The sequence below is a fragment of the Callithrix jacchus genome, chromosome 14, assembly GCF_049354715.1.
Source record: "Callithrix jacchus isolate 240 chromosome 14, calJac240_pri, whole genome shotgun sequence".
Lineage (NCBI taxonomy): Eukaryota > Metazoa > Chordata > Mammalia > Primates > Cebidae > Callithrix > Callithrix jacchus.
In genome coordinates, this window is record NC_133515.1 from 84,002,716 (window position 1) to 84,027,687 (window position 24,972).

General features: G+C 47.3%; 1 protein-coding gene across 4 annotated transcripts in view; it reads right to left on the reverse strand.

Annotated features, from left to right (window-relative positions):
* Positions 1-24,972, reverse strand: part of GALNT14 (polypeptide N-acetylgalactosaminyltransferase 14) — a 223,706-nt gene that overhangs the window by 58,482 nt on the left and 140,252 nt on the right. For all 4 annotated transcript variants that reach the window (XM_035272888.3, XM_078349585.1, XM_002757888.6 and 1 more), the window contains exon 2: positions 20,404-20,573. In XM_035272888.3, coding sequence (XP_035128779.1) covers positions 20,404-20,573 — 170 coding nt within the window. The remainder of the gene's footprint in view (positions 1-20,403; positions 20,574-24,972) is intronic.

Consider the following 24,972-nt stretch of genomic DNA (forward strand, 5'->3'; position numbering starts at 1 on the left):
GCCTTGCTATCATCACGCACACAGAATGGCTGAGCCGGCCTCAAGCCAGGTTCAGTTCATTGACTAGAATCACAAGTTCATGGTTTAGAAAAGGAAAGGACTATGGAGATGACCCAATTCAAGCTTCTAAACTGGGCCCACCTTACTGACACAGCAGGCATGGGTTGGAACCTGAGCCATTGTCCTCCTGGTCTCTGAGATCCCCAGCCTCTTTACCGCAGGGTAAAGAACAGGGCTGTACCCTATAAGCTCCTCCAGCACGCACAGGCCCAGGGAGGGAGGCAGTGGGGTGGCATCCCACATCTCACAGGCTTGAAAAGCTTCACAGGATCCTCCTCTTTGTCCTGCTCACAACTCAGGAGCCTGGACTCACCCCTTGGCTCAGGAGATCCTCACCACCACCTCTACTCCACAGATGAGCTGCACTGAGAATCAGTCTCTCTCAAGGTGGCACACCTGGTGAGTGACTGGGGTGAGGGAAATCCACATCTTAATCTAATGCTCCTAATCTAGTGCTCATCCCTACAGTTCCCCTGTAAACTCACCAGGGTTCAAGGCACCTAACCCTAACCCTAAACCCTAATTCTTACAGCCCCACACAAGAGTCACCTGTGGTCCAAGGCCCAAGGGATGAGCATGGGGATGGGTAACAACAAGGTTGAGAGTCCAAGAAAAAAAATCCTGCAGGCGGGACATGGTGAGAGTAAGCCCAGACAGCAGGCTTTCTGTGGGAGGGATCTAAAAGATGAATCAAACAGCGAGATCTATTAGGGGCACGAGGGAATGAAAAAGCCTGCCAACACCGAGCTCTGGCGCCAGTGGACGGACGAGAAAGCACGTTGATAATTTATTAAAGATGTAGTGTTTTACTGGAAGAAGAGCCAGTGAGCAGGAAAGGGCGGGGGTGGGGGACACGGAAGAGTCTCCATGAGCCAGGAGGAGACTCTGGTCTCAGACTCACCTCCTGGGGACACAGACTCCCGGGGTCTCCAGACCCAATGGCCACAGCAGCTCATGAGGAAGGCATGCTCCTCTGAGCTGATCCCTAACATGCTGTTTCTTTCTCTTCTATTTTTAATGAATGACTCAGCATAGACTCTCAATTTCCCCCAACTTAAACTGGGGCTCTAAGGGCTTCCTGGACTGCAAAGCTCTGGAGCATTCAGTGCCACTTGTGATCCGAAAATGCTTCCAGGGAGGTGCTCTGAGATGTTAACCCCAGGGTCTGGGGAGGAATGGCCCCTCTTGCCTCTGCAGAGTCAGTCACTGCTTCCTGCTCACCCCACAACACCCCCAACCCTTCACCTGAATATGTGACAATTTGGCATGTCAGAAACACGCTCAGTGATGGTTGCTGTTAGTCATTGCAGTCATGTCATGATGTGTACGATGCCTTTTATTATCCCATAAGCTTCTTACATCCTGGAAGCAACCTATAACGGACAGTGTGATGATCGTCATCACCCTCATTTTATCAATGAGCAGTCAGGGCTCTTGGTGCTTCTGTGGCTTGCCTGCCACAGGACCCAGCCTCTCAGACTCCAAACACATGGTCTTTCTCTGGCAGCATGCTGCCTTCATGGGAGAAAAGACTTGGTCATAAATTAGAAATATTCTGGATTTTATTCTCCAGCATAAAACCAGGAGGGAGTGATGAAGAGGCAGACCCACTAACTCTGAAGCAGAGAGGAGAGTGTAATTATTGTTACTAAAATGTCAGTGTCAAAGAGAAGCCACTCTGGCTTCTTTGGAATTGACGATGGCTCCAAATCTTGAAAGTGGGCTCTGGCATCCCAGAGGGGAGTCTGAAGACAGTTAGTGAATGGGAAAAGGTCAAGCAAATACACAGCATGATGAAAGGGAAATCAAACAGGCCTGGCATGGGACATACTGGGACTTAACCTGCACTGATTGGAGATCCTGGTTTATAGTGATGATGGTAACCGCCTCCTGAAAGCTGTGAAACTACTGCTCACTGAAGCCTTCTTAGCAGGAACCATACAGAGCACCTCACATGTTTGCTGCTCACAGTAACCCTGTGAGGCTGCTACTGGTTTACAGATTCACTCATGAGGAAACTGAGGCACAGAAAGGCTAAGGAACTCACTCCAACTAGCGAAGGGAATTTGAACCAGTCCTGTGGGACTCCAGCATCCTTGTCACACGTTGTAACACCTCTGTACAAGGACTGTTCCAGTTGTGACTCAGGTCTATTCTGTGGCCTGGTACACTATGTATACTCACATGCCCACTCTTGAATGACCACTGGAAGAGGCAGTTTCTAGTGAGCTCTGGAAACCAGCAGGTGCAGTGACCTATCCAGGAGGGAGGTACTGGCTGCTGCTCCTGGGTGGTAACAGGAAGATAGGAAACTGCTGGCTGGGCTGCCACAGGCACATCCCAGACAGCGGCTTCCACTGGAGTCTGAGCAGGTGGGAGAAGATGTGACCTCAGCAAGGCCCTGGATGAGGTGGTTCATGCACATCTATTTCTAAACAGAAAGCTATTTGTTGACCTACACAGAAATTAGGATTTCCCCCAAGTCTGGCATTTCCAGCACACGTTGCAGAGGTCAGATCCAGGCAGAGAAAATGAATGAGTCATTTTTATCACGTTCCATTTCTCTTGTTTCCAGGGCCAGAAAGGCAAAGAGAAACACAAACATGAGACATAAAGTAGGAATGGGACCAACTTCCTGGGGGAGAGCTCTCTGTCCTCATGGCGGTGACAATCTATGGATCCCAGGTGCAGGTGGCATGGGCACAAATTTCCCTCCCCCACATCCCTCTGTCACTCCCTCATCAGTGCTAGTCCAGAATGGCTTCATGAACAATGCCTCATCCCTTCCTTTCCTCACCACCAACCCCAGCTCAGAGACAATGTGTGTGAGGAAGAAAGAATGAGAGGAGAAAAGCTGTTGGCCTCTGACCTTTCTAGAATGTCAGTTCTCTCAGGACACAGGGCAGTGATCTTGCTACTCACTTTTAGAATCATAGATTTCATTTTTAGATCTGAGAACATCTAACACCTCCTCAGCTCAGATCTATGTAAGGAAGCCTGCTCTCAGCTATGAGGAAAAATATAAAATGCCAAATCTGTGTCTGGCCCCTTGGTTCAAACTGAACTCTTTAAAAGAGAAAAATGCAAGCAGTATAAAAAGTATGACAACTATAAAATCAAAAATTCCTTTTAATCTTATTTCATGGGCAACACTGTTACACGTAAGGCATGAAATTTTTATTTCATGTCAATTTCGCTGGGATTTCACATGCAGATTAATTTGTTCATTCACATCAACATATACTGCTCTTACTTCTTGCCTCAATAGCCACCCTAACTTTGGTTACAGAAATCCTGTGTCTCAGAAAAGACCCTTAACATAACAGTGAGATTCACTATTCCATTGTATGCCACCTTTGAATTGCTGAACATGTAATTAATTCCAGTGGTCTAGGAATGGAATAAGTAGGTCAGAGCAGAGAAGTGAACTGCTAAGGAACATGGCTGGGTGCTCTGGTGGGCAGCTTTCAAAGACAGTTCTCAGTGCCTGCCTCTTTTAACCTCTAACCCTAACCCTAATGAGCATCTTCTCTTGAATGACCCCGTGAGATGACCCTGTAATACACCCTCTGCTTCCCACACCTCTGCCAAGTCTGCTGACCCTTCCAAGATCCCCAGCTCACTATGCACTATGTGCCAAAACCGAGATATTCTCTGATCCTGCCTCTTTCTGCCCCAGACTCAATGTAATTAAATGTAATCCTGTGCATTTGTCTTCTTTATCTCTCCATCTGGCTGTTTCTCTCCATTGCCATTCTTTCTTTTCTAGATTACTGCAGCAACTTCCTCTCTGGTTTTATCCCTTTTCAATCTACCCTGCATGCTGCAGCTAGACTGACTTTTCCAGAACTGCATCTTTAACATCTTTCAATGTTGCCTAATTGCTCACAAAATCAAATTGAGACTCTTAATCATGGCTCACTATCCTTAGTGACCTGGCACTACTTCTGACTCTTGCCTTCTTCACTCTCAAAGTTCCAGCCACCCTCTGCTTCACCTGCTCTTTGTCCCCTCTGGAACTTTGCAAGTGCTCTCTCTCTTCCATATATCTGAAATCTCCTCACTTCCAAGGCCTGGTCATTTTTTTCTCTTCTAATCTTGGCTTGGAAGTTACTTCCCCTGGGAAGCATTTCAATCTCCCAAGCCTTTTCCAATGTGCCTCTCTAGGACCCTGTGTTCACCCCATTCCTGTAATTTATTACCAAGCACTGTGAAATTACTTTTCTGTCTCCTCTACTGACTGTTGCTGCAGTGAAGGTGAGGACTTATTTGTAGTGGTAACCTCAGTACCCAGGATGGTGACTACGCATACTAGACATAAATAGATGTCTGAAGAATGAGTGGAGGGATAAGTGAAGACAGGAGGCAGGTGAGGTTTGCAGGGGGTCAGAGCTGGAGAGGAAAATGTCCTTTGCCAAGCTGTAGGTGACATCCATACAAGGAGCTCCAGAGCAGTAAGCTGAGCAAAGGCCAATGACAGTGATGCAGCAAGGAGAGGCCAAAGAAGTTGCCCTAACTGAAAAAGAGTCTGGAAGCTGAAGTATGGAGCGGTGAGTTGGGAAGGGGGCTGGCGATAAGAAACCTTGAGCTAAGGGTGTCTTGGGGAATATCAGGTGGTGTCTGGTGTCCGTGGAGAGCTCTTAAGTTTTGTCTGTTATGCTGGAAATACTCAACTGTGTTTAAAGGGCTGGGATGTTCTTGTTTACCAAAGTTCTAAGAATGATGAACGATGCCAATGATGAAGTAAGAGGAGAAAGACTGAAACCTTTGACAGACTGTGGCCCAGGCATCCTCTTCTCCTAGACATGTGTTATCCAGTAGGGCAGCCACGAGCCACACATAGTTACTGAGCACTGGAAATGTGTCTGGTCTGAATGGAAATATGCTATAAGTGTAAAATATGCACACAATTTCAAGCACTTAGTATGAAAAAGAATGTGAAATATTTTACCTATATTTTTACATTGATGACATGTCAAAATGTTAGTATCTGGATACACTGGAATAAATCAAAAAGATTACTAAAATTAATTTTACTTCTTTTACCTTTCTTCATGTGACTGAAAAATTTTAAATTAAATATGTGGCTCACATCTATTTCTATGGGACATCATTGTCCTAAGTTGTCCTGGAACTTTAATTGGTATATAACAAAAATTTCAACGTTAGTGTCGGATAATGGTTTCCGGGTCTCGGTTGTTTGGTATGAGTAAAATAAAATAAAAACATTATAGAGACCATAATTAGGTTCATGACATTTTATTTTGTGGGAAATAATATATATTTTAAAAATCCCATCATTTACCATCATCATCATTTCAAAAAGAAAGAGTAGTTAAACACCATAAAAGGCCACAATCTCAGAATAATGAATAGCCCTTTAAATTGTAAAATTGAGCTTTAAGAAAATCTCCCTCCTGTCTCCTCTCTCGCCCAATTCCACAGATCAGACCTGCATTCATTTAGCAACTGGCATCTGAAAGTATTGTTTAAGGGTTCATTCCACTGAATTATGATAAAGCTTTGACCAACCCCAGCAAAAAACACATCTACTGAACACAGAAGACTGGACATCTCCCATTCTTTGTCCTGAAACCAGCAGATCCATCTCAGTTCTCAGTGCTGCTCAGGCTAGCAACTTGGTAGGGTCTTCCAATCTCTGGCCCCAATCCACCTCCTCAGGCAGTTCTGCTGCCTGTGCTGACTCGTGCAATCTGGGCTTAGAACACCTGACTTAAAGAACGGAGACTCCTCTGGCTACATTTAGAGACCTCCTAGAAATGACCATTCCTCCATTATTCACCAGGATCCTTCTGTTTGTCCAGACAACAAATCTTGCTCTCTTATGTTGCCTAACCCCTTCTAAGTGAGTGGAATGCTGAGGTTTGGTGGAAACCCTGGGGGAAGTGGCAGCTTCTCTCCAGGAAGATCAGCAGATCTAGGGAGGCTGCGAAGGGGTTTCCCTCAGGACACTGCCAGGACCTGCATGCATTGGCCGGTACCAAGCACCACCCAGATAGCAGCTGTGTGTGCATGTGCATATGCGTGTGTGTGTGTGTGTGTTTGCAAAAAAAATTTTTTCTCAAAAGGCAAAATGCAGAGCCTCGCTGGGACAGAAAGTATGGAGTTGGGGCAAGACTTATTTTTGAAATGTTTCCTTAAAAAGATACTTTGGTATCTGGGACCAGAGCTCCTTCATGTCTTATTTTAGTCCTGCTCAAATCACATCATAACACAGTAATAATAGACGACACAATTGAATCCTCACTCTGTCTCAGGTATTCTTCCCAGAGCTTTCAGCCTGCACAGTAACTCCCTGAGGTGGGTGCTACAACTCCTCCTCTCATAGTGGTGGAGAGCACAAGCCATAATCAGTGAGTGGTGGAGCCTCAAAATAAACCCAGATGGTCTGGCTCCCCAGTCGGTGCCCTCATGAGCTCCACAAGTATGCCCTTTGAAGATTATCCAGACTCACTGCCTCTGAAACCTTTATTCCTTGTTGGCTTTTCTCTCTCTCTTTTTATTTTTATTTTTTTTTTGAGACAGGGTCTTGCTCTGTCACCCAGGATGGAGTTCAATGGAGCCATCTTGGCTCACTGCAACCTCTGCCTCCTGAGTTCAAGCGATTTTCATGCCTTAGCCTCCAGAGTAGCTGGGGCTATAGGCATGAGCCACCATGCCCAGCTGATTTTTATATTTTTAGTAGAGACAAGGGGAAAGTCCCTCCAATTGCAGCAGCTGTAAGGCCTACAGTCAAAAAACTCCAGGAATGTTCCAGACTCAGCACCCTGAGGGCCAAGGCGTCTATGCCTCTTCTCCAGGGGACTCACATCTGCACACCATTCTGAAAGGTCTGAAGCAGGGAGGGAAAAAGTGAAGGCTTCCCATAGCTTCCTGCACCTTCCTACAGTCAATCCACCCCTGAGTCAATCGGCACTCAAATCTCCTTCTTTCACCACCTGTTACCCTCACTTTTATGTTCCCAAGCCTGATCTACACCCTGGTCTGCCCTCCTGCAACAGCTTCCTGACTATTCTTCCTGCCTGCAGAAGAATCACTTCTAGCCACTCCCCCACCCTCTCCACAGCCCTTCTCTCTTCCATCTTGCTAACACACTGCTCCCCAACAGGACTGTCTCCTGACATTCAAAGCCACCTGGAATTAAACCTTCAGCATCCCAAGGACTCCACCCTCATGTTACTCTTCGGCACCCTGCCCCCATTCCCTGGCAGGAGCTTCTAGCCCTCCTAAACCAGCCCAGTCACTGCCCTCAATTGTACCTGTGTCACAACCTCCACAAACCTCCCCAGATTCTGTTAATTTTTCCCTCCTCCAGCTGCCCAAACTGTCACTGTCACTCAGTTTTGCTGAAATCACTTCCTCCACTACGCTCCTTGTGGCCACCTATGCCTCTCCTCCAGGGCCATTCCCTTTCTAAATCACTGTGCCACCTTCCTAGATAACTACTGCCTTCTTGCAGGCAGAGGCCATGTTTCCACTTCTTTAAATTCCTATGGACAAGTTATTCAAGCTACTGGAGTCAATTTCTTCATCTCTAAAACCAGAGTCATAGCAAAGTTGTGAGGCTGAACCTAGAGAACATATATATGGTGCTTCCCACACATCAGGGGAATGGTACAATCAATACGTGTTTGCCAATTGTGGCGCTGGATTTATGTGTGAACACAGAGAATTCTTCGTCGAGCAAGGATGGTTTTAAATTTCCCGTGGTTTGATTTTCTCCCTCTGTTCTGAGGATTCACTCGCATACCTGCACTGCTCTCCCAATCCCTGATGTTTTCAGTAGCTTGAGAAGGAATCATGAGGTGCTCTTCGGAGCCCTTTTCACTCAGTTGATACTGATGGACAGTGTGAGTGCCAGGCACCGTGCTAGGCTCAGGAAATGCAAAGATAAGTCAGCTTCCCTGCCCTAGCTGCTCAGAGGCTTGGGAGGGAGGGAGATAGTAAGCTGATGTCTGCAACGCACGGCAATGAGCGCTGCTCAGGGTGAGCAAGCATGGAGGATGGAGGGGCTGCCAAACTCAGTCCAAGGGGCAAGCAGTCTTCCCGAAGAGGAGACCCTCCACCCAGACTCCCAAAACACAAAAGGGCATCCTGAACAGAGAAAGCAGAAAAGACGAGGAGGCCTGAATCCTCATAGCACAGTTGGAGGCACGGGCCATGGCCTGATGGGGGTGGCCTTGACTTTAGGGTGGGAGTGGAGACTCATGAGCTGAGAGTATATGAAGGGTTTCAGGTGAGAAGCAATCCTTCTGCATTTAGAAAGCCAGAGACAATGAGGCGGGCAGCTGGGGCCTGCTGCAGTCACCTGGGTGAGAGAGGGCAGCTGCTGAGCTTGGCAGCAAGATATCTCAGAGAGTAAGAGCTATCTCAGAGGAGACAATAAAATGGGGGAGAGTGGGATGATGGCACAGATCAGGGCTTGGCTGAAAGTCTGAAGGGTGATGGCACCCGGCCTGAGATGGAGCAGATGGGAGCAAAGAGGGTGCTTGCTATCTTGAGAGGTGGGGGCAGGCGGGTTTGGGGCAAGGAGTAAATGATGCGACCTTATGAGGAATCAAGGAGGAGAGACAGGGAGGGGCTGGGAGGCAGAAGAGATTCAGCCAGCACGCCTGCTCTGCTGAGGTCACTGCTACTGGGAGGGTCAGACAAGGTCAGGAAGGGAGAGCAGTTTGGATAACACAATAAAGCTTCCGTGAAGATCAGGGGGTCCTCTTGTTGCCTCAGGAACAGCAAGGATAAGCTCAAGGGCATTTATTTACTGATCTTACTCCTCGCTAGCCCAGTGGGACCCTCACTGCTCTGTGATCCATGGGGTCCCCAGCCATGTCCTGCTTCCATCCCACAGTCCCTGCTTAGTTTTCCAGCCACCTGGGGCCTCATGTGGCCCTCTGTGCTCCATCCTGCATCTGCCACCCTCGGGCTCAGAGGTCTCCCTCCCACAGCAGCCCCCACCCAGCTGTCATCTCCTCTCCTGCTCTTTTCATCTCTTGTCAAGCACATTTTGTAGTTGCTGGCCCCAGGCTCTGAATCACTCCCTCTGCTGGCCTTGGCTTCCATCTCCAGTATCTTTCAAGTACAAATTTCACCAGAGGTGGCATCACAGTCACCTCCTCACTCATTTTGTTTTCCAGTTTTTAAAGTAAGTCTGACATTCAGGCAAGTGGAACGTTTAGCGCCAGGAGCCAAGGCCGAGGCCCAGAGCTCTCTAAGGATGTCCTTGCCCACATGCCCTGCACCCACCCCACCTTGTTCTCATCTCCACTATGACTCATGTGAGCCGCAGCACCCTGACTCAGAGCTGGGGAGCAGGGTGCAGAGCCACAACTTCTACAAAATCATCCATGTCACCCCTTTCTCCACCCTTGGACCTGTCACCTATCTGCCCTGCCTAACAGACCTGCTCTGGCCCACAGCTGTGGAGCAGCAGGAAAGATCATGACGTCAGATGCTATTGCTGGTCCTGATGCCAGTACTAACTTGACTACTCATGGCCACAGCTAGCAAACAGTCATCAAGTGCTTACTAGAGGTTAAAGATGAGGCTCAGCATTTGACATCAATCATTTCACCTCACCCTGAGGACCATTATTATTCCCATTTTACAGATGAAAAATGGAGTCTCTGGGAGTTTGAGTAACTCATCCATGGTCCAGCTAGTAAGTGACAGAGATGTTATATGTCAAAGCTTACAGGGTTAGGAAACCTCTGCCAGCCACTTAGTCAACCAGTTATGCTGCCTGGGTCTCAGCTTCCTTCTCTGCGGAATGGCAATGACCCTTTCACCCAAAGAGCCACTGAGGACATGAGAAAGAGATGGGAAAGCACTTTGTGAAGTCCTATAGAAATACAATGCATGGGCTGGGCACGGTGGCTCATGCTTGTAATCCCAGCACTTGGGGAGGTCGAGGTGGGTAGATCACCTGAGGTCAGGAGTTTGAGACCAGCCTGGCCAACATGATGACACCCTCTCTCTACTAAAAATACAAAAATTAGCTGGGCGTGCTGACAGGCATCTATAATCCCAGTTGCTTGGGAGGCTGAGGCAGGAGAATCGCTTGAACCTCAGGGGTAGAGGTTGCAGTGAGCCAAGATCAGGCCACTGCACTCCAATGTGGGAAAAAGAGCAAAACTTTGTCTCAAAAGAAAGAAATACAAGGCATGAAGAGTCTTACACTAAGGGCTTACTGCATAGTTCATCCTCTCCTGTAGGAATCGCCCCAGGACCCTGGTACCAGCATGGAACCTCCTTGAAATCTCCTCAAGCCAATCCTACTTGCCCTGTTTCTTCCTGGCAGTAGAGGCACATGTGTTATATCATAAGAGCCAGTGGTTCTTTGAAGCACTTGGGGGGAAAATGGTAATGGAACTTGACAGTGATCCAGGTTTTAAAGGGAAGAAGTCTGTGTGTTTCAGCTCCTTATTTTAGCCTGAAAAATGTGGGCAGGTCACCAATGTTTGCAGTCAAGCTGCCTTCTATGTGACATGCCAACTCCAGGAGCAAGCAGCTCTGCTGTTGTTGTGTTTAATAGGTCTGGGGCTGTCAGATAAGTGAGAAGACATGGCAAACCAGCCTACATGTGCATCTCAGGCTGGGAGAGGTCTGGCGATCTGCACTGCATGGAAGGCATGAGAGGGTGGTAAAGACCTGCATGAGGAAATGGACAAGGTGGCAATGAAAGGGCTCTGATGCTCTGCAGGTCCCTGGAGTCCTGTTAGGAAGGGAAGTAGGAGAGGGGAAAGAGTGATCCAGGGCAGGGGGAGGGGCAGCACTGCCGAGCAGGAGGGCTTCATGTTTCCAGAAATAGCATCTAACTTATTCAGTTCCTAAGCCAGTTCCCGCATGCTCTTACTGGCAGAAGTATTTTCACACCAGCAGACAGAGCTGGAAGTGACCTTAATAAGCATCTCCAGCTTACTTCTCTCATCTTATATGGGAGGAAGCAGACACCCAGGGAGCTGAAGGCATTGTTGGGCAGTATCTTAGAAAGGGCATGCATCTTCTCAGACTCAGGCCAGTTATTTTTTCCTCTTACTGTATCACGCTGTCTTAAAAGGTTGGACAAAATGGCAAAAACTAACCAGAAGAAAGGCAGGTTACTGAGCAGGGACTGAGAGCCAGGCTCTGTGCTTGGCTCTTGGGCAAAAGGCACAGACAGATGCAGAAGGGGCAAAATGCTTGCTCAGGCATTCAAATGGTGAAGAAACAGGAAAATATATGCAACTTCATTGATCGGCAGGGAGAGGCAAATTTGAACCACAAGAAGACACCATTACTCTGCCTCCAGGTCAGCAAAAATGAAACAGACAGACGATAGCAAGTGACTGATAATGAGGACTTGGAGCAACTGGAACTCTGCTCAAAGCACTTCATTAAATATTTGATGATAGCCACAAAAGCTTCTAGGGTTACACCCTACAGAAACATGTATGTCTGTTCACCAAAAGATAAGTAGATGCTTAATCATCGGTGCTCTAGTCATAAGGGCCAAGCTGGAAAAACCCCAAATGAGTATTGATAGTAGAGTAGATATAGAAATTGTAATATATACATTTTGAGGGAATACTACACAGCAATGAGAATGAACAAACTGTGTCTTGCAAAAATGTGGCTGAGTTTCATGCACATAACTTTGAGGGAAGCCAGATATACAAGAGTATATACTGTGTAATTCCATTTAAATAAAGTTCAGAAACAACCAACATTAATCTACAGCTTTTGAAGACAGGATAGCCTCGGAGGATTCTGATGGGGCACAAGGGTGGCTTCTGGCAAACTGATAATATTTTTTAATTTGATGTAGATAGTTGATGCAAGAACATAGATGTGTTCTCTTTGGAAAAATTCTTCAAGATGAATCTGCATAAGGTATGTACTTTTCCATATGTATGTTATGTTTCAATAAAAGATTTCCTTAAGAAAAGATAGAGTTTCTCCTGTTGGGGCGGATTTTGGTTGTGCAAGAAGATTTCAAAAGCCACTGAACTGGAACATGGAAAGCTCATGAAATAGGCAAAAGCTGCAGCCAAAGTCAACAATACTGTCTTCTCCACCCCTCCTGTGTTCCCTGTAGTACTGAAGAGAGCACCCCCGGAATGCAGAGTGCAAATCAAGGGAATGCTCTTCACCCCTCTTCCTCAGTCCTTTAAAGACAGATAATTCAGAGGAGAGAGAACTGATACCACATTGCCCTTGGTGTTATTGAAACCCTGAGCTGAAGGGCCATGCCTCCCATGGAAAGTGATCTGTAAGGTAGGGAGGTACTCGTGGCCTGGGAGGGTAGTAAGGTAGCTCCCACTGGTCCACCTGGGGGATTTATTCACTGGGGGCATCCAAGTTCCCTGAAGGCAAACTTTCAGTCTGCTTTTTTTTTTTTTTCCTGATCTATACCTAATAGTCTTAGACTTAATAATTTATAGAATGAATTTTTCCTGGCAAATATTTAATCCAAATCAGTTTTCCATCCTGAGCATTGAAAACATTTCTACATCTCTTTCCATTGCCTCACTCCCGAGGTAATGTGAAATGTAGGAGGCAAACTTAGGGAGAGAGAATGGCAATCTGTCCCCAGAACAAAGACCACTTGGTGCCTTTCAAAATCACACAAGGTTCTTCTTGGGTTACCTGCCCACTGGCATTTGGCCCAGATAACAGAACACCAGATGACACTATTAATTGAATTAGATGGTTGAAATGTATTATTTTAGAACCTCTGGGCAAAGCTAAAATATAATAATCAAACTATTTTAATTGGGAAACCCAGAATCCTCATCTATCACCTCTTCTCCTTGCCCCAAATCACAAGTCAAACACATACACACACACACTTTCTCTCAGTGAACTTTAGAAGTTTTATGTTTGTGACAGAATAAAATAAAATATATGGACCCACAATCTGAAAAATTGATTTTGCATTTCAGCCAAGCATAGACTGGCTGTGTGACCCTGGGCAAGTCCCCTAACCTCTCTGAGCCCGGGTCTCTAACCTATTGTGTGGTTAATCAGTGAGTCTAGCTGTTCTGCTCAAGTCTCTGCAGCCCACACTGGTGCTCAGTCTGGAAACCCAGCAGCGAGTTTGGGGATGAAAGACAGACTCCTTTTCCAGCCCCTACCAGCTCCTTTTCCCCTAAGACTAGTTCCTGCTTCTCACTGCTCCTGCCTCACTTCAGAACAAACTCCCCAGTGGAAGACCCAATGCCCCCACTACGAGGATAACAGTGCTTTCAGGCCAAGTTCCCACATCAAGCTTGAGCTCCTGGGCCAGCCACCTGTCCAGCCTGCACTTGGTTTGGGAAAGTTGCCCACCCTAGGGGCGGGGGCACCACTGCTGCCTGGTGCTGTCTTGCTCCACTGCACTTTGGCTTCCTTCCTCCTGGCTGTAGTGCTCGCTGGGAATGTGTTACTTAGGGCACCTCCCAGGGTTGCTGGGACAGTGAGGCAGTGACAGTGTGAACACAAAAGCATTCCAAAGTTTCCTGAATAAACTCTAAACTCCTTATCCTCAATTCAAGACTTTGCCACACTGTGACCCCAAGTTATCTTCCAGAATATTCTCCTCCCATTCCTCCACTCCACTGTCCTACACTCTAAGTAAATTGGGCTTATTCCTATGAAAAACAGACTCTTCTATCTACTTCTATTTCCTTATGCTTATCCCTCAACTTGGAATGTCTGCTACCTGGTAAAATCCTATGTGACCCCACTCACCAGCCACCTAACGGCTGCCCATGCCATCTCCTCCAAGAAGCCTCTGCCTCCCATGCACATGTAAATTCCTTCTCCTTTGCAGGACAGCCTAATGCTGTTTTGTCTTTTTCACAGGACAGCTCCTAACCCCTATGCTGTGCTGCACGGCCAAGATGGAAATAATACACCCAAACCAGAGACAGGGCAGGAGCTGGGTGCTTGAACACTGAGGGCAGGAAGTCTGTGGATTAAATCCAGGAGCAAGGGTATGGCCTTAGTGCAATCCACATTTGAGCATCAGGAATTGGTCCCATGTGCATTTCTCCCACTAGGCCATGAGCTCATGAGGAGTGGAGACTAATTCCTAACACAGGACTTGGCACATGGCAATTGCTCAACAAATGTGTGGAGTAAAGGAATGAGCAAATGAATGAATGAATGAATGAATGAAATGTACAATGCAAAGTCAAAGTTGGCAGGAATTCGCTAGGTAACAAGGTCCAAAAAAATAAATTGGCTAAGGCAGTTTAGATGAATTCTCATAAGTGTTGCTAACTGGTCCCCTTTTGAAGCCTGAGGAGTTACCCCTTTGGGAAATCTCCCTTAAACTCAAAAAAACAAAAACAAAAACAAAAAACCAGGTACTCAAAGGACAGCAGGAGGGATCTACAGGCTCAGGATTAAAGGAAATCAGGGGACCAAGATTGGGGAGGAGTCATGACCCAGAGGCCCTTGCTATGTGGCCAAGACAAAATAACTACCAGAAAACAGACAGAGCAGGCACTGTGGTGGCCTTTCCTCCCCTCTCAACCTGGCAAGAGGGTACTGCAAACTTCCCCAGGCCGTGGACACAGTTCTACTGCAGAGACACTTCCAGGATGTCCTGCAACTCTTCCTGCTGTTCCCTTCCTCCCCCAAAGCTCCCTGAAACTCAGAGATGCTCTGGAGGGAAGGCACTTAGACCTATTATCAACAGGCTCCCATCCTGTATTGAAAAATGGTGCATGGGGGGACCAGAAAGTCACAGAGAGGGATAGCTTGTTTGCAAAAGCTAAGTGTCTGTGATGGGCTCCTTGTCCCCTCCCCTCAGCCTTGGTGTGGAATCACTAACACTGTGCTGAGCTAGTGGAATAGCCTTGACTCTGAGGGAATATGAACATTTTTTATGCTTTGCCATTCCAGCTGTAAAGATTTTTATCGTATTACTTCTAAGTGACGAGTACAAGCAGAGAAATGATGATGATCTTTGGCAGCCATTCCAACCGAGTAAATAGAAGGAGGGAGAAATTCGATGAGAGGCTGGGCCACTGCCCCTTCATTTCCCAGGAGGAAAAGGAGCCAAGGAAAAATGTCTTCCTGTTGTGAGGTATCAAAGTGTGGAATTTTCCCTCCAGGCGAGTGATGGGCACCCCACTGTCTGAGCCATTCAGTACCACACTGGACAAAGGCTGGGAGAATAGGCAGAAGAAAACACACAGACCCAGCCAGTCCAGGCAGAGGTGACCCAATGAGGCTTCCCCAGCTAGAGCTTCCAGCACATGGCTCACAAGCTCAGTCCACCCTGATACCTGCTCCCTGCAATCAAAGCAACCCCATCATAGGCACTGCTGACAAAAACATACATATGCTTTCTCAAAATATTCCCTCCCTCCTGGAGGGGCATGTCTCTATTTGTGGCTGCTTGTCTGCCAGATGTTTTATGTACCACTTGGATAATGGCCAATCCAGCTGTTGTCACCAGAATGGGGTGACGGGATGGGAGTGGGATGACTGGAAAACAAGGACTACTTGTTGGACCAGTCAATGCTTTATGTATTAAAATGTAATTGCGGTTTTTGCCACTAAAGGTACTGTCAAAAAATACAATTACTTTTGCACCAACCTAATATATAAACAGCAGAACTCCCCTGGACAATCATCTCAGACTGACCCCAGCTAGAAGTCATCTGTTCCTTACAGTGAATTTATTATTTAAAGTACTTCACCTACCTCCCACCTCCAGTACATGTAGCACCATTTTTTTTTTTTTTTTTTTTTTTTTTGAGATGGGGTCTCGCTCTGTCACCCAGTCTGGAGTGTAGTGGTGTAATCTTAAGTCACTGCAACCTCCACCTCTCGGGTTCAAGTGATTTCCCTGCCTCAGCCTACTAAGTATCTGGGACTATAGGCGCATGCTACCACATGCAGCTAATCTTTTGTATTTTAGTAGAGATGGGGTTTCATCATGTTAGCCAGGATGTTCTCGATCTTCTGACCTCATGATCTGCCTGCCTCGGCCTCCCAAAGCGATGGGATTACAGGTGTGAGCCACCAGGCCCGGCCTACCCCATTTTATTCATCCTCATGATCTCACACAGCAGTGACCTGGAAATTAACACTCTCTTCTGTGTTAACAGAGTAATTGTCAACCTTATGAGGGGAAGTTGGAGCTAGGATGTCCCCAGGCAAGCTCCATGTTTTGTTCAATTGAGGTGGGGGGTGTGCATGTATATACCTGGAATGAAGAGACCGTGCATGGAAGAATGCACTCATTTATAACTGTGTGGAGACTTGAGTGCTGAAGCTTTGAGATCAGCCAGTCCAACACCTTTATTTCACCGCTGAGAAATGAAGCTGAGAGGAGCAGGGATGTGCTGAAAGCCACTGAGGGGCACCTTGTTCTTGCCTTGTCACCTAGCCTGAGACTAGGGATGAGAGAATGAGGCTGCAGCAGAGACATGCATGTCTACAGGCTGACAATGGAGGTTCCCATCTCAACAGTAAAGACCACATCAAATGCACATTGGGGTGGGGTGGGCACAGGAAGGCTGCTAACCCCAAGCACATATGAATAGGGCATGCCTATGAAGCTGTAGAACTTACCTTTTGAGACATATTGGATGTGGTGTCACTCAGTGCCCACCACCAAGGACCCTGTAAACCCAGGGAAACGGGGGCTCAAACCCTGCCCTGTCTTAGCTCCTTCTACTCCTGATTTCTACTGTCCACATTCCACATAGACGAGACTCTCTCTTAAAATACTGTAGACTTCACGGGAGAAGAACCAAAAGAAAAATGGCTACTCGCTTTTATTCCAGATAGGGAAATGAAGGCCCTGACTCTCTGGGCTGCTGCTGCTTTTTTTTTTTTTTGAGACAGTTTTGCTCTTGTTGCCCAGACTGGAGTGCAATGGCACAATTTCAGCTCACTGCAACCTCCACCTCCCAGGTTTAAGAGATTCTCCTGCCTCAGCCTCCCAAGTAGCTGGGATTTCTGGCATGAGCAACCATGCCAGGCTAATTTTTTTTTTTTTCAGTAGAAACAGGGTTTCACCATGTTGGCCAGGATGGTTTTGAACCTGACCTCAGGTGATCTACCCACCTCAGCCTCCCAAAGTGCTGGGATTACAGGCATGAGCCACCAGTGCCTGGACTCTCTGGGCTTCTTTTATCACATGGTGCTCTGCATGGCTTGCTTGTAAGGGGTCCACATTGCCAGTGCATTGGGAGATTTGATCAGCACAGCTGCCTACTGGGCGAAACTTCTATAGCCTCCTCCTTTTTCCCCCTCCTCACCCACCTGCTGCCTCCCCCGTCACACAGCATCTTCAGATTCCTGAGCTGCTCACCCCAGCACTCCCCTCCCGGCAGCACTTGCTCTAATGCTCAGCTAATAGTTCTCTGTTTCAGGCACTGTCCAAATGCATCCTATAAATCAGAATCCAATTACTGTGGTAAGAAAATTGGAAGCAAATTTAATAAGCTCAGACCCCTCCCACATGCGGTTTCTTCCCCCTTGTTTTTTCAATAATGAGAACTCTTTAAGGAAAAAGCAGTTTTCCTTTAACTCAGAGTCTGTTCTCCTGATTCTTTCTATGAGACCCCTGAGGATTAAAGGGTGATAAGAAGGGGCTTCCTTTAGCTCCTCTTTTCCTCTCTGCACATAAAGCAGGTGGGAGAGGGTGGTCAGTTGCCTTTCCAGTCTTATCCTCCCTTTCATTTGTTCAACATTTATTGAATTCCTATCACAAGGCACTATAGGAGATGCTCAACATGTTACTCACCCTAGAGGGTAACTGATATCAGCAGGACCTTAGCTGCAGGACACAGGTCACCAGCAGCATTAGGTCAGATCTGAGGCAGACAGGGCAACAAAGGTCCCAGAGCCCTGTCAGCCCAGACAGGCCAGCCCCAGGAATTGCATCAGGATGAAGCTGGGACACAACAGGGAGACCGGAATCACAGAAGGATTAAGAGACATAGCTAATGACTCCAACCTACAGTCAGGATTCCCCTGAGAATCAAGAGCTGGACATGGGAGATCCTGTAGACAGAAGGGCCCGGTTGAAAGAAGAAAACAGGGCTTTGCTGGCCATCTCTGGAGCTCTCATCACCACAAGGGTGACTCTGGCATGGTGACTAAACTTGGCTTAGAGATGACTGATCCAGTTGGTGGCCTCTCACAGTGCTAGCCTGGGGCTTTGCACACAGTAGGTGATCATACTCCTAGATAGCTGCTGGTCCCATGTGCTTGTCCTCATTCTCAATCCCCTAACGTTTTCTTTTCCTGCACATTCAGAGTAAGTTCTTTAAGTCTGAAATTCTCTGAGTAACACAATCCCAGCTCCCACAGGGCAAGGCTGGTGCCCTGAGGCAGACATATGGCTGATACACTTTCCCTTTTTGTCTTCCCAAAGGGAGTCTAAATTCTGTCTAAATCCTCTCTTCACTTCTTGCTATAATCCCAGCAGATCACACTTTCTTAACAGATGGAACACACTGGGCTAGGTGCAAAGCCTGGAACTGGACACTGTGAGCTGGGCTGCTTGGAAACAGACTCAGTTCTTCATCACCTACCACCACATATGTCCAGCTCTTATAAAATGTTAGTTTCTGCCTCTAAAGTGTAGAAGAAGGTAAATGCAGAAATTAGTCCTGCTCAGGTATCCCTATGTACCTGCCTGCTCAGTGAATTACTTGGTGTCTTCTTTCTGCAGGTGGGAGCAGTCACAGGTGTCTCTCAGGGGGCCATCATCCAGATGCACCAGCAACAAAACTTTCCTGGCTGGGAGACCTCCCTTTGTCCCTCAAGAAAGCCTTTGCCTCTGGACTGAGGACAAGGTTCCACCTGTTTAAGACTCAGGAGGGCTTCTCGGGCTCCTGTCTCCTCCCTCTTCCCCTCTCTCCTACAGGCAGTTTCTACTCAGGGAAATACAATAGCCTAATATTTCAGTAAAATTCTCTCAGATGCCAAGGAGTAGGATAAGTGCCCAGGATTTAAACAGGAATCATATAAGACTTTGACTGTCAGAAGCTTTCAGGCCAGCAGAAGGGAGTAAGCAGATATAGCCCATGCCCTGGGTCTTGCAGTTAGGGGACGGCCAGGAACGGATGCTAATGCAGAGTCTCATGGATCCCTTGAGGGGAAGGTTAAATTTACAGAAAGTCAGAGTTAGAAGAAGCTATCATATCATCTAGTTCACCCCGCTTGCTATATTCATGGAGAAACCAAGACTTCAGCTGCTTTTGGCAATGATGGTGATTAACAAGGACTGATTGAGTCACTGCAAATCATACATGCTGTGGAAGACAAGGTTTCTGAGTTGTGCCACCTAGTTGGGGAAATGGAGTCCACCAGCCCTCACAGAGTACCAACTTAAGAACTGCCAGAAGAATCAGCCTCATAAGTCATGAAAATTCTTGCTCTTCTGCTTATAAACCCATTTCCACAACGTGAGTACCCATGGACCCAAACAAATATAAGAGGTTAAGAAGCTAACACCAGTACCACAACCTCTCAGCAGGCCAGTCTGCTATTTAAGGCTGGTGCAAAGTGAATTTCCTGCACCAGACAAGAAAAGCCCACATAGGTCTTTGGCATTTCTGGGCCCCAGTTTGGAGGCCAGGAGGCAGGAAGTGGAGGAGTTAGGATTGAAACTGACCTGCATACTAGGTCTCACCTGGGAGCATAAGGGCTGCTATGACTCTAAAATGAGGCATGAGGCAAAAAGTCTTCACAGAGCCTCTTCTTGCTGGGAAACAAAACTTACTACATAGCTCCAGGCCTGATCTCTGCAACCCACTAAAGGTGTGGCCTGACTAAAGGCTGGCAGGATGGATCTGTGTGAATGAGCCCCTCCACGGGCAGACAGCAGAACCACTGGCAAGCTGGCTCCTCTTCTCACGTGGCAAAATGTCCAAGGGCTGGCACAGGAAAGCCCTCTCCTAGTCACCAAAGAGACCACCCACCTACCTACCCTATGATGGTCTGTTCATCTTCCCTTCCCCTACTTTGGAATCCAGGCCTGGGTATGGGAATCCAGGAAAAAAAACAGGCCTTGGCTGTAGTGTTTTGGGTGCTCTATGGGTTCCTGTTGAATAATCCCTAGGGTGAGGAGCAGGTTAAAGTGAAGGAAGCCACCGCTGCACCCAGTCTCCTGTTGGGAATTGGGGGATTGGGGATGGGTCTCAGCAGAAAGCAGTAAGCAACACAGACAGGGTCAATCACCAAATCCAAATCCCTTTAGTGTCCAACTGGCAGCAGATGGTTCAGCCCAGTTCTTAGCACTGGGCGCTGCACACGGTAGACCCCAGATCAAGCCTGCTGTTGATCTCTTTTGACTGCAGGGGACAAGAGAGTGGGAGAAGGAGGAAGTACCTCAGATGGCGAGTATCCGGGACGGCCCGATTGCTGGAGATCCGCTCGCTCTCCCGCTGGTTGAAAGCATACAGCTTATAAGGGTCGTCACCAACGCGCCACTTTTTGGCATTCAGATACCGCCGCTCATCAAACTGGTCCCACAGGTCATCCCAGTCAGCGTCTGAAGGCTGCGCAACACGAACAGGAAGTCTGAGAGAATGGCTCCATGTCCTCCACTAGTCCCCATCTGCCTATCAGTACCCAACCCCAGAGACCAGGCTTATTCTGACCAGGTTTGGCTCAAAGATGGGGTCAGAGGCAGAACATCAACCAAACCATCAGCAATAAAAACACAGCAATGACAAGGATGGCTGCCACCATTTTCTGAGCACTTCTATATACTGGGTGCTGTTCTAGGATCTTGACTGACATTACTTCATGTAGTTCTCAGAGCATTGCTATGAGAGGGATACTGTGCATACCCTTATTATACAGATGAGACACAGCCTGGAGAGGTAAGATCCCACAGTTGGGACATGGCAGAACTGGAACCTGAATTCTAGTATCCCAACCCCAGAGGCCATCTCTCCAGTGCAATTTGAGAGTGTCGGCCCATGGCTGGTACAGTGTTTCATGAATGACTGTCATTCCTCCTCTGCTGTAGAAGAGGCAGTAATGGGACGGAAGGAGGAGTTCTATCTATAATGGTGTGCTACTCCCCACCACCCTATCTGTTCCTTTCTTCCTCCTACCCAGAAATCTAGTATTTTTAAGAAGCATCAATGGAGGAGTGACTAATAACCCTTACTGTATGTGGATAGAGCACTTCAGAATGTGTAAGGTGGTTTCTGTATTCATGATCTTGTTTCATCTTTACTAAAACCCTCTGAACTGAGTAGGGAACATGAAGTTCCAAAAACTTTACTGGCTTGTCTGGGGTTGCACAGATGAAAAGTGGCAGAACTCAAAGCAGAGCTCAGTCTCTTGGGTCCCCTCCAGCAGAAGAGGCAAGGGAATGCCTCCTAGCCACAGCCCAGGCTGCCTGGTATGGGTCTGCCCTGTCCACACCAGCTCCACAGCCAAGAGACCGTCCACATAGCCAGCAGGAGGGGTGGACTTCAAGGCCTTGAGAAGCTGGACACTTAAATTTGGAGGTCACTTCCCAATGCATGTTAGCACTTGCACCCCTGGGGAGAAGCTGGTCTGTAGCTAAAACAGCTCAGACCTTTCACGTTCATAAAAGGTTAAGACTGTGTTTCCAGGAAGAATGTGCTGATCAGGTTCTGATCTGGAACATGAGGGTTGGTATCCTGGGGATATTGTCCCTATGGTGAGACGCTCATTCATGTATTACTGACCCCAGTGGCCATGCAAGTGTCTCAAGGTGCCTGGGTACTAATGGCGCTCAGCTGAGAGCTGTCCATCCCATCACTGAGTAGAATGCACCTCCTGTACTTGGGAAACCTGACCAGGGAGGACCAGGGTAGGATCAGCAGACAGTGGTGCAGGGGCTTGGCCCATATGGCAGGGAAGAGGGGCTGCTGGCCAGTATGCATGTTCACCTGGGGCACCACGGTGAGCTTATCTGGTAATTGATCTCTCCCGTTCTCTCTCTCTTATCTCCTTTTAAAACAGCATTCTTCTGCTAAGAGCATAAAATGAAGCTTTGGAGAACAGAGATTTTTATCCAATAATTGATTTTATTAATGTCCTGTGATACTGCTGCTACAGAACATTCTAGAGGAAATCGGTGGGGGTGTGAAACCCCCAGCCTGTGCTATGCGATGTCACCCCCTGATAGCTATCACCTCTGCTTGGAACATCACCCCATGGTGACCTTGAAATCCCATCCTCATGGGAAGGGCCATAGAACTGTCTCCCAATGACTTGTTTCCAATTTAATTCATCACAATTTTCTCAATAAGCTGTGAGCCCTTACAGTGCTTCAAACTAGGGAGGAGCAATGTGGAGCTGGAAGGCCCCTGCTCTCGATGGGATTGCAACATTGCAGAGAGACGTGCATGGAGATGCCTGTAACACACTGCAAAGCGAGTTCAATTACATGTGCGTGATGACAAGGCTGTGAGAGCAGAGGAGTGAGGGGAACTGGGGACAGCTTCTTGAGTAAGGTGTCAAATGAGTTAGATCTTGAAGGATGAGTAGGGATCTTACTTTGCTTAAGGGAAGATAGAGAGGGGAAATAAGTATGTAGCAAAGAGGCAGGTAAAAAGCAGTATATTAGTCAGGGTTCCTAGACAGAATCTGTGTGTGTGTGTGTGTACATGTGCATATGTATATAGAGCCACATACATATAACAACATTTCAGTCAATAACAGACTGCATAAATGACAGTGGTCCCCCATGATGATAACACTGTATGTTCACTGTACCTTTTCTGTTTTGATATGTTTAGATACACACATACTTTTTTATTATTATTATACTTTAAGCTCTGGGGTACAAGTGAAGATCATGCAGGTTTGTTACATAGATATACACAAGCCATGATAGTTTGCTGCATCCATCCCCCGTCATCTATATTAGGTAATTCTCCTAATGTTATCCCTCCCCTATCCCCCCACCCCTTGATATCCCTCCCCTACTCCCCCAACGTCTCCGGCAGGCCCTGGTGTGTGATGTTCCATTCCCTGTGTCCATGTGTTCTCATTGTTCAACACCCACTTATGAGTGAGAACATGCAGGATACATACATACTTACCATTGTTACAAATGCCAACAGTATTCAGTGTAGGAACAGCTATACAAATTTGTATTATAGCCTCAGAGCAATAGGCTATACCACCTATGTTTATGTAAGCACATCCTATGACATTCACACACAAGGATGAAATTGCCTAATGTTTCTTTTTTTAGAGACGGGGTCTCACTCTGTCACCCAGGCTGGAGTACAGTGGCTCAACCATAGCTTACTGCAGCCTCAAACACCTGGGCCCCAGCAATCCTCCTACCTCAGCTCTCAAGTAGCTGGGACTACAAGTGTGCACTACAGTGCCCAGCTAATCTTTTTTACATTTTACCGTAGGTGGAGACCAAGTCTCACTATGTTGCCTAGGCCGGTCTCGCACTCCTGACTTCAAGCAATCCTTTCACCTCGACCTCCTGAAGTGTTGGGATTACAGGTTTTGCCATATTCGGCCACCTAATGTTTCTATATGAACTTATATATATATAGTTTAAGTTGACACAGAAAAAAATTTGTTATAAATAGGAATTGGCTTGTGTGATTATGGAGGCTGACAAGTCCCAATATCTGTGGTGCTCGTACTGGAGATCCAGAAAGAGCTGACGTTTCCAGTGGAGTCTGAATGCAGAAAAAGCCATGTCTTAGCTCAAAGACATCAGCAAGAGGAGTTCCCTCTTAGGCTTTTTGTTCTATTCAGGCCTTCAGTGAATTGGAAGGGGCCGCCGACACTGGGGAGGGCAATCTGCTTTCCTCAGTCTACTGATTCAAATGTTCATCTCCTCCAGAAACATCCTCACAGACACACCCAGAATAATGTTTGACCCAATGCCTGGGCACCCTGTGGCCCACTCAAATTGACAAATAAAATGACCCATCACAGGAAGGAAGACCCAGAGAAAAAAGAATCCATTCAGGGAATGGCTATATCTGGAATGGCAAGGTCAGAATGTGGATTTCAAAGAGGAAGTGAAAGAAAACTCCAGAACGTAGCTGAGTCTGCCTGAAGCAGGTCATGAAGAAAACATCTCTGGCCATACTTGGAGGACAAGGAGACCAGCTGAGAAGCGGCCTCAGCCATATAGCCTGGTGGGAAGGGATGCTGGAACTGGGATCCTGCTGGTTGTCAAGTGGGTCATTGTGTCCATGTGCTGGAGAAGCAAGTGGAGGGACACGCATGCATGATGACACCAGGGAGGGTGAATGCAACTGACCTCCTGGCCTCACCCTACTCTCTATTCACACCAAATAGAAGCATGGGGCCAAGAGGGCACCAGGTTGCTGGTTTGCCTACAGGGCAGCTGAACATCCAGCATCCCTGGCTGCAGTGCCTTCTGGGAGCACTATGTGCTGTGAAGCTCTCTAGAATTTTGGAACTCTGGAATTCTGGGCCCCAGAAAGCCAAAGTAGCACCCAGGCAGGCAAGAGAAATTGAATGAAGTCATGGAAGGTGTACTCTGAGGGGCCTGCTCCCTTTAGATTGCCAAGTGCACAAAGCACAGTCCTAGTTTGCTGCACTGAGACCCCCTGAGGGGGAACAGCCCATGCTGGGAGCTGGGCTTTTCTACAACAACATCTGAATGTATTAAATAATGGTGAAGGTGTGTTTAATATAATACCACTAAATAAAAGAATCAATAAAATAATACCACAATTTCAATAGCACTGTATGTTTTATAAAGCAGCTTGCACATATATGGTCACAGAATCCTCACCCAACCCCTATTTGTGTAGGGAGGATCAGCTTAGAGAGGTTAGGTGGCTGACTCAAGGTCACCAGCTGTTAAGTGATAGAACCACTGATTTAGACCTCCCAACACAACGCCAAAGACAGAAACAACAGGAAGCATCTCCTCTACTGAGGGTCAGTGGGCGAGAAAGACCC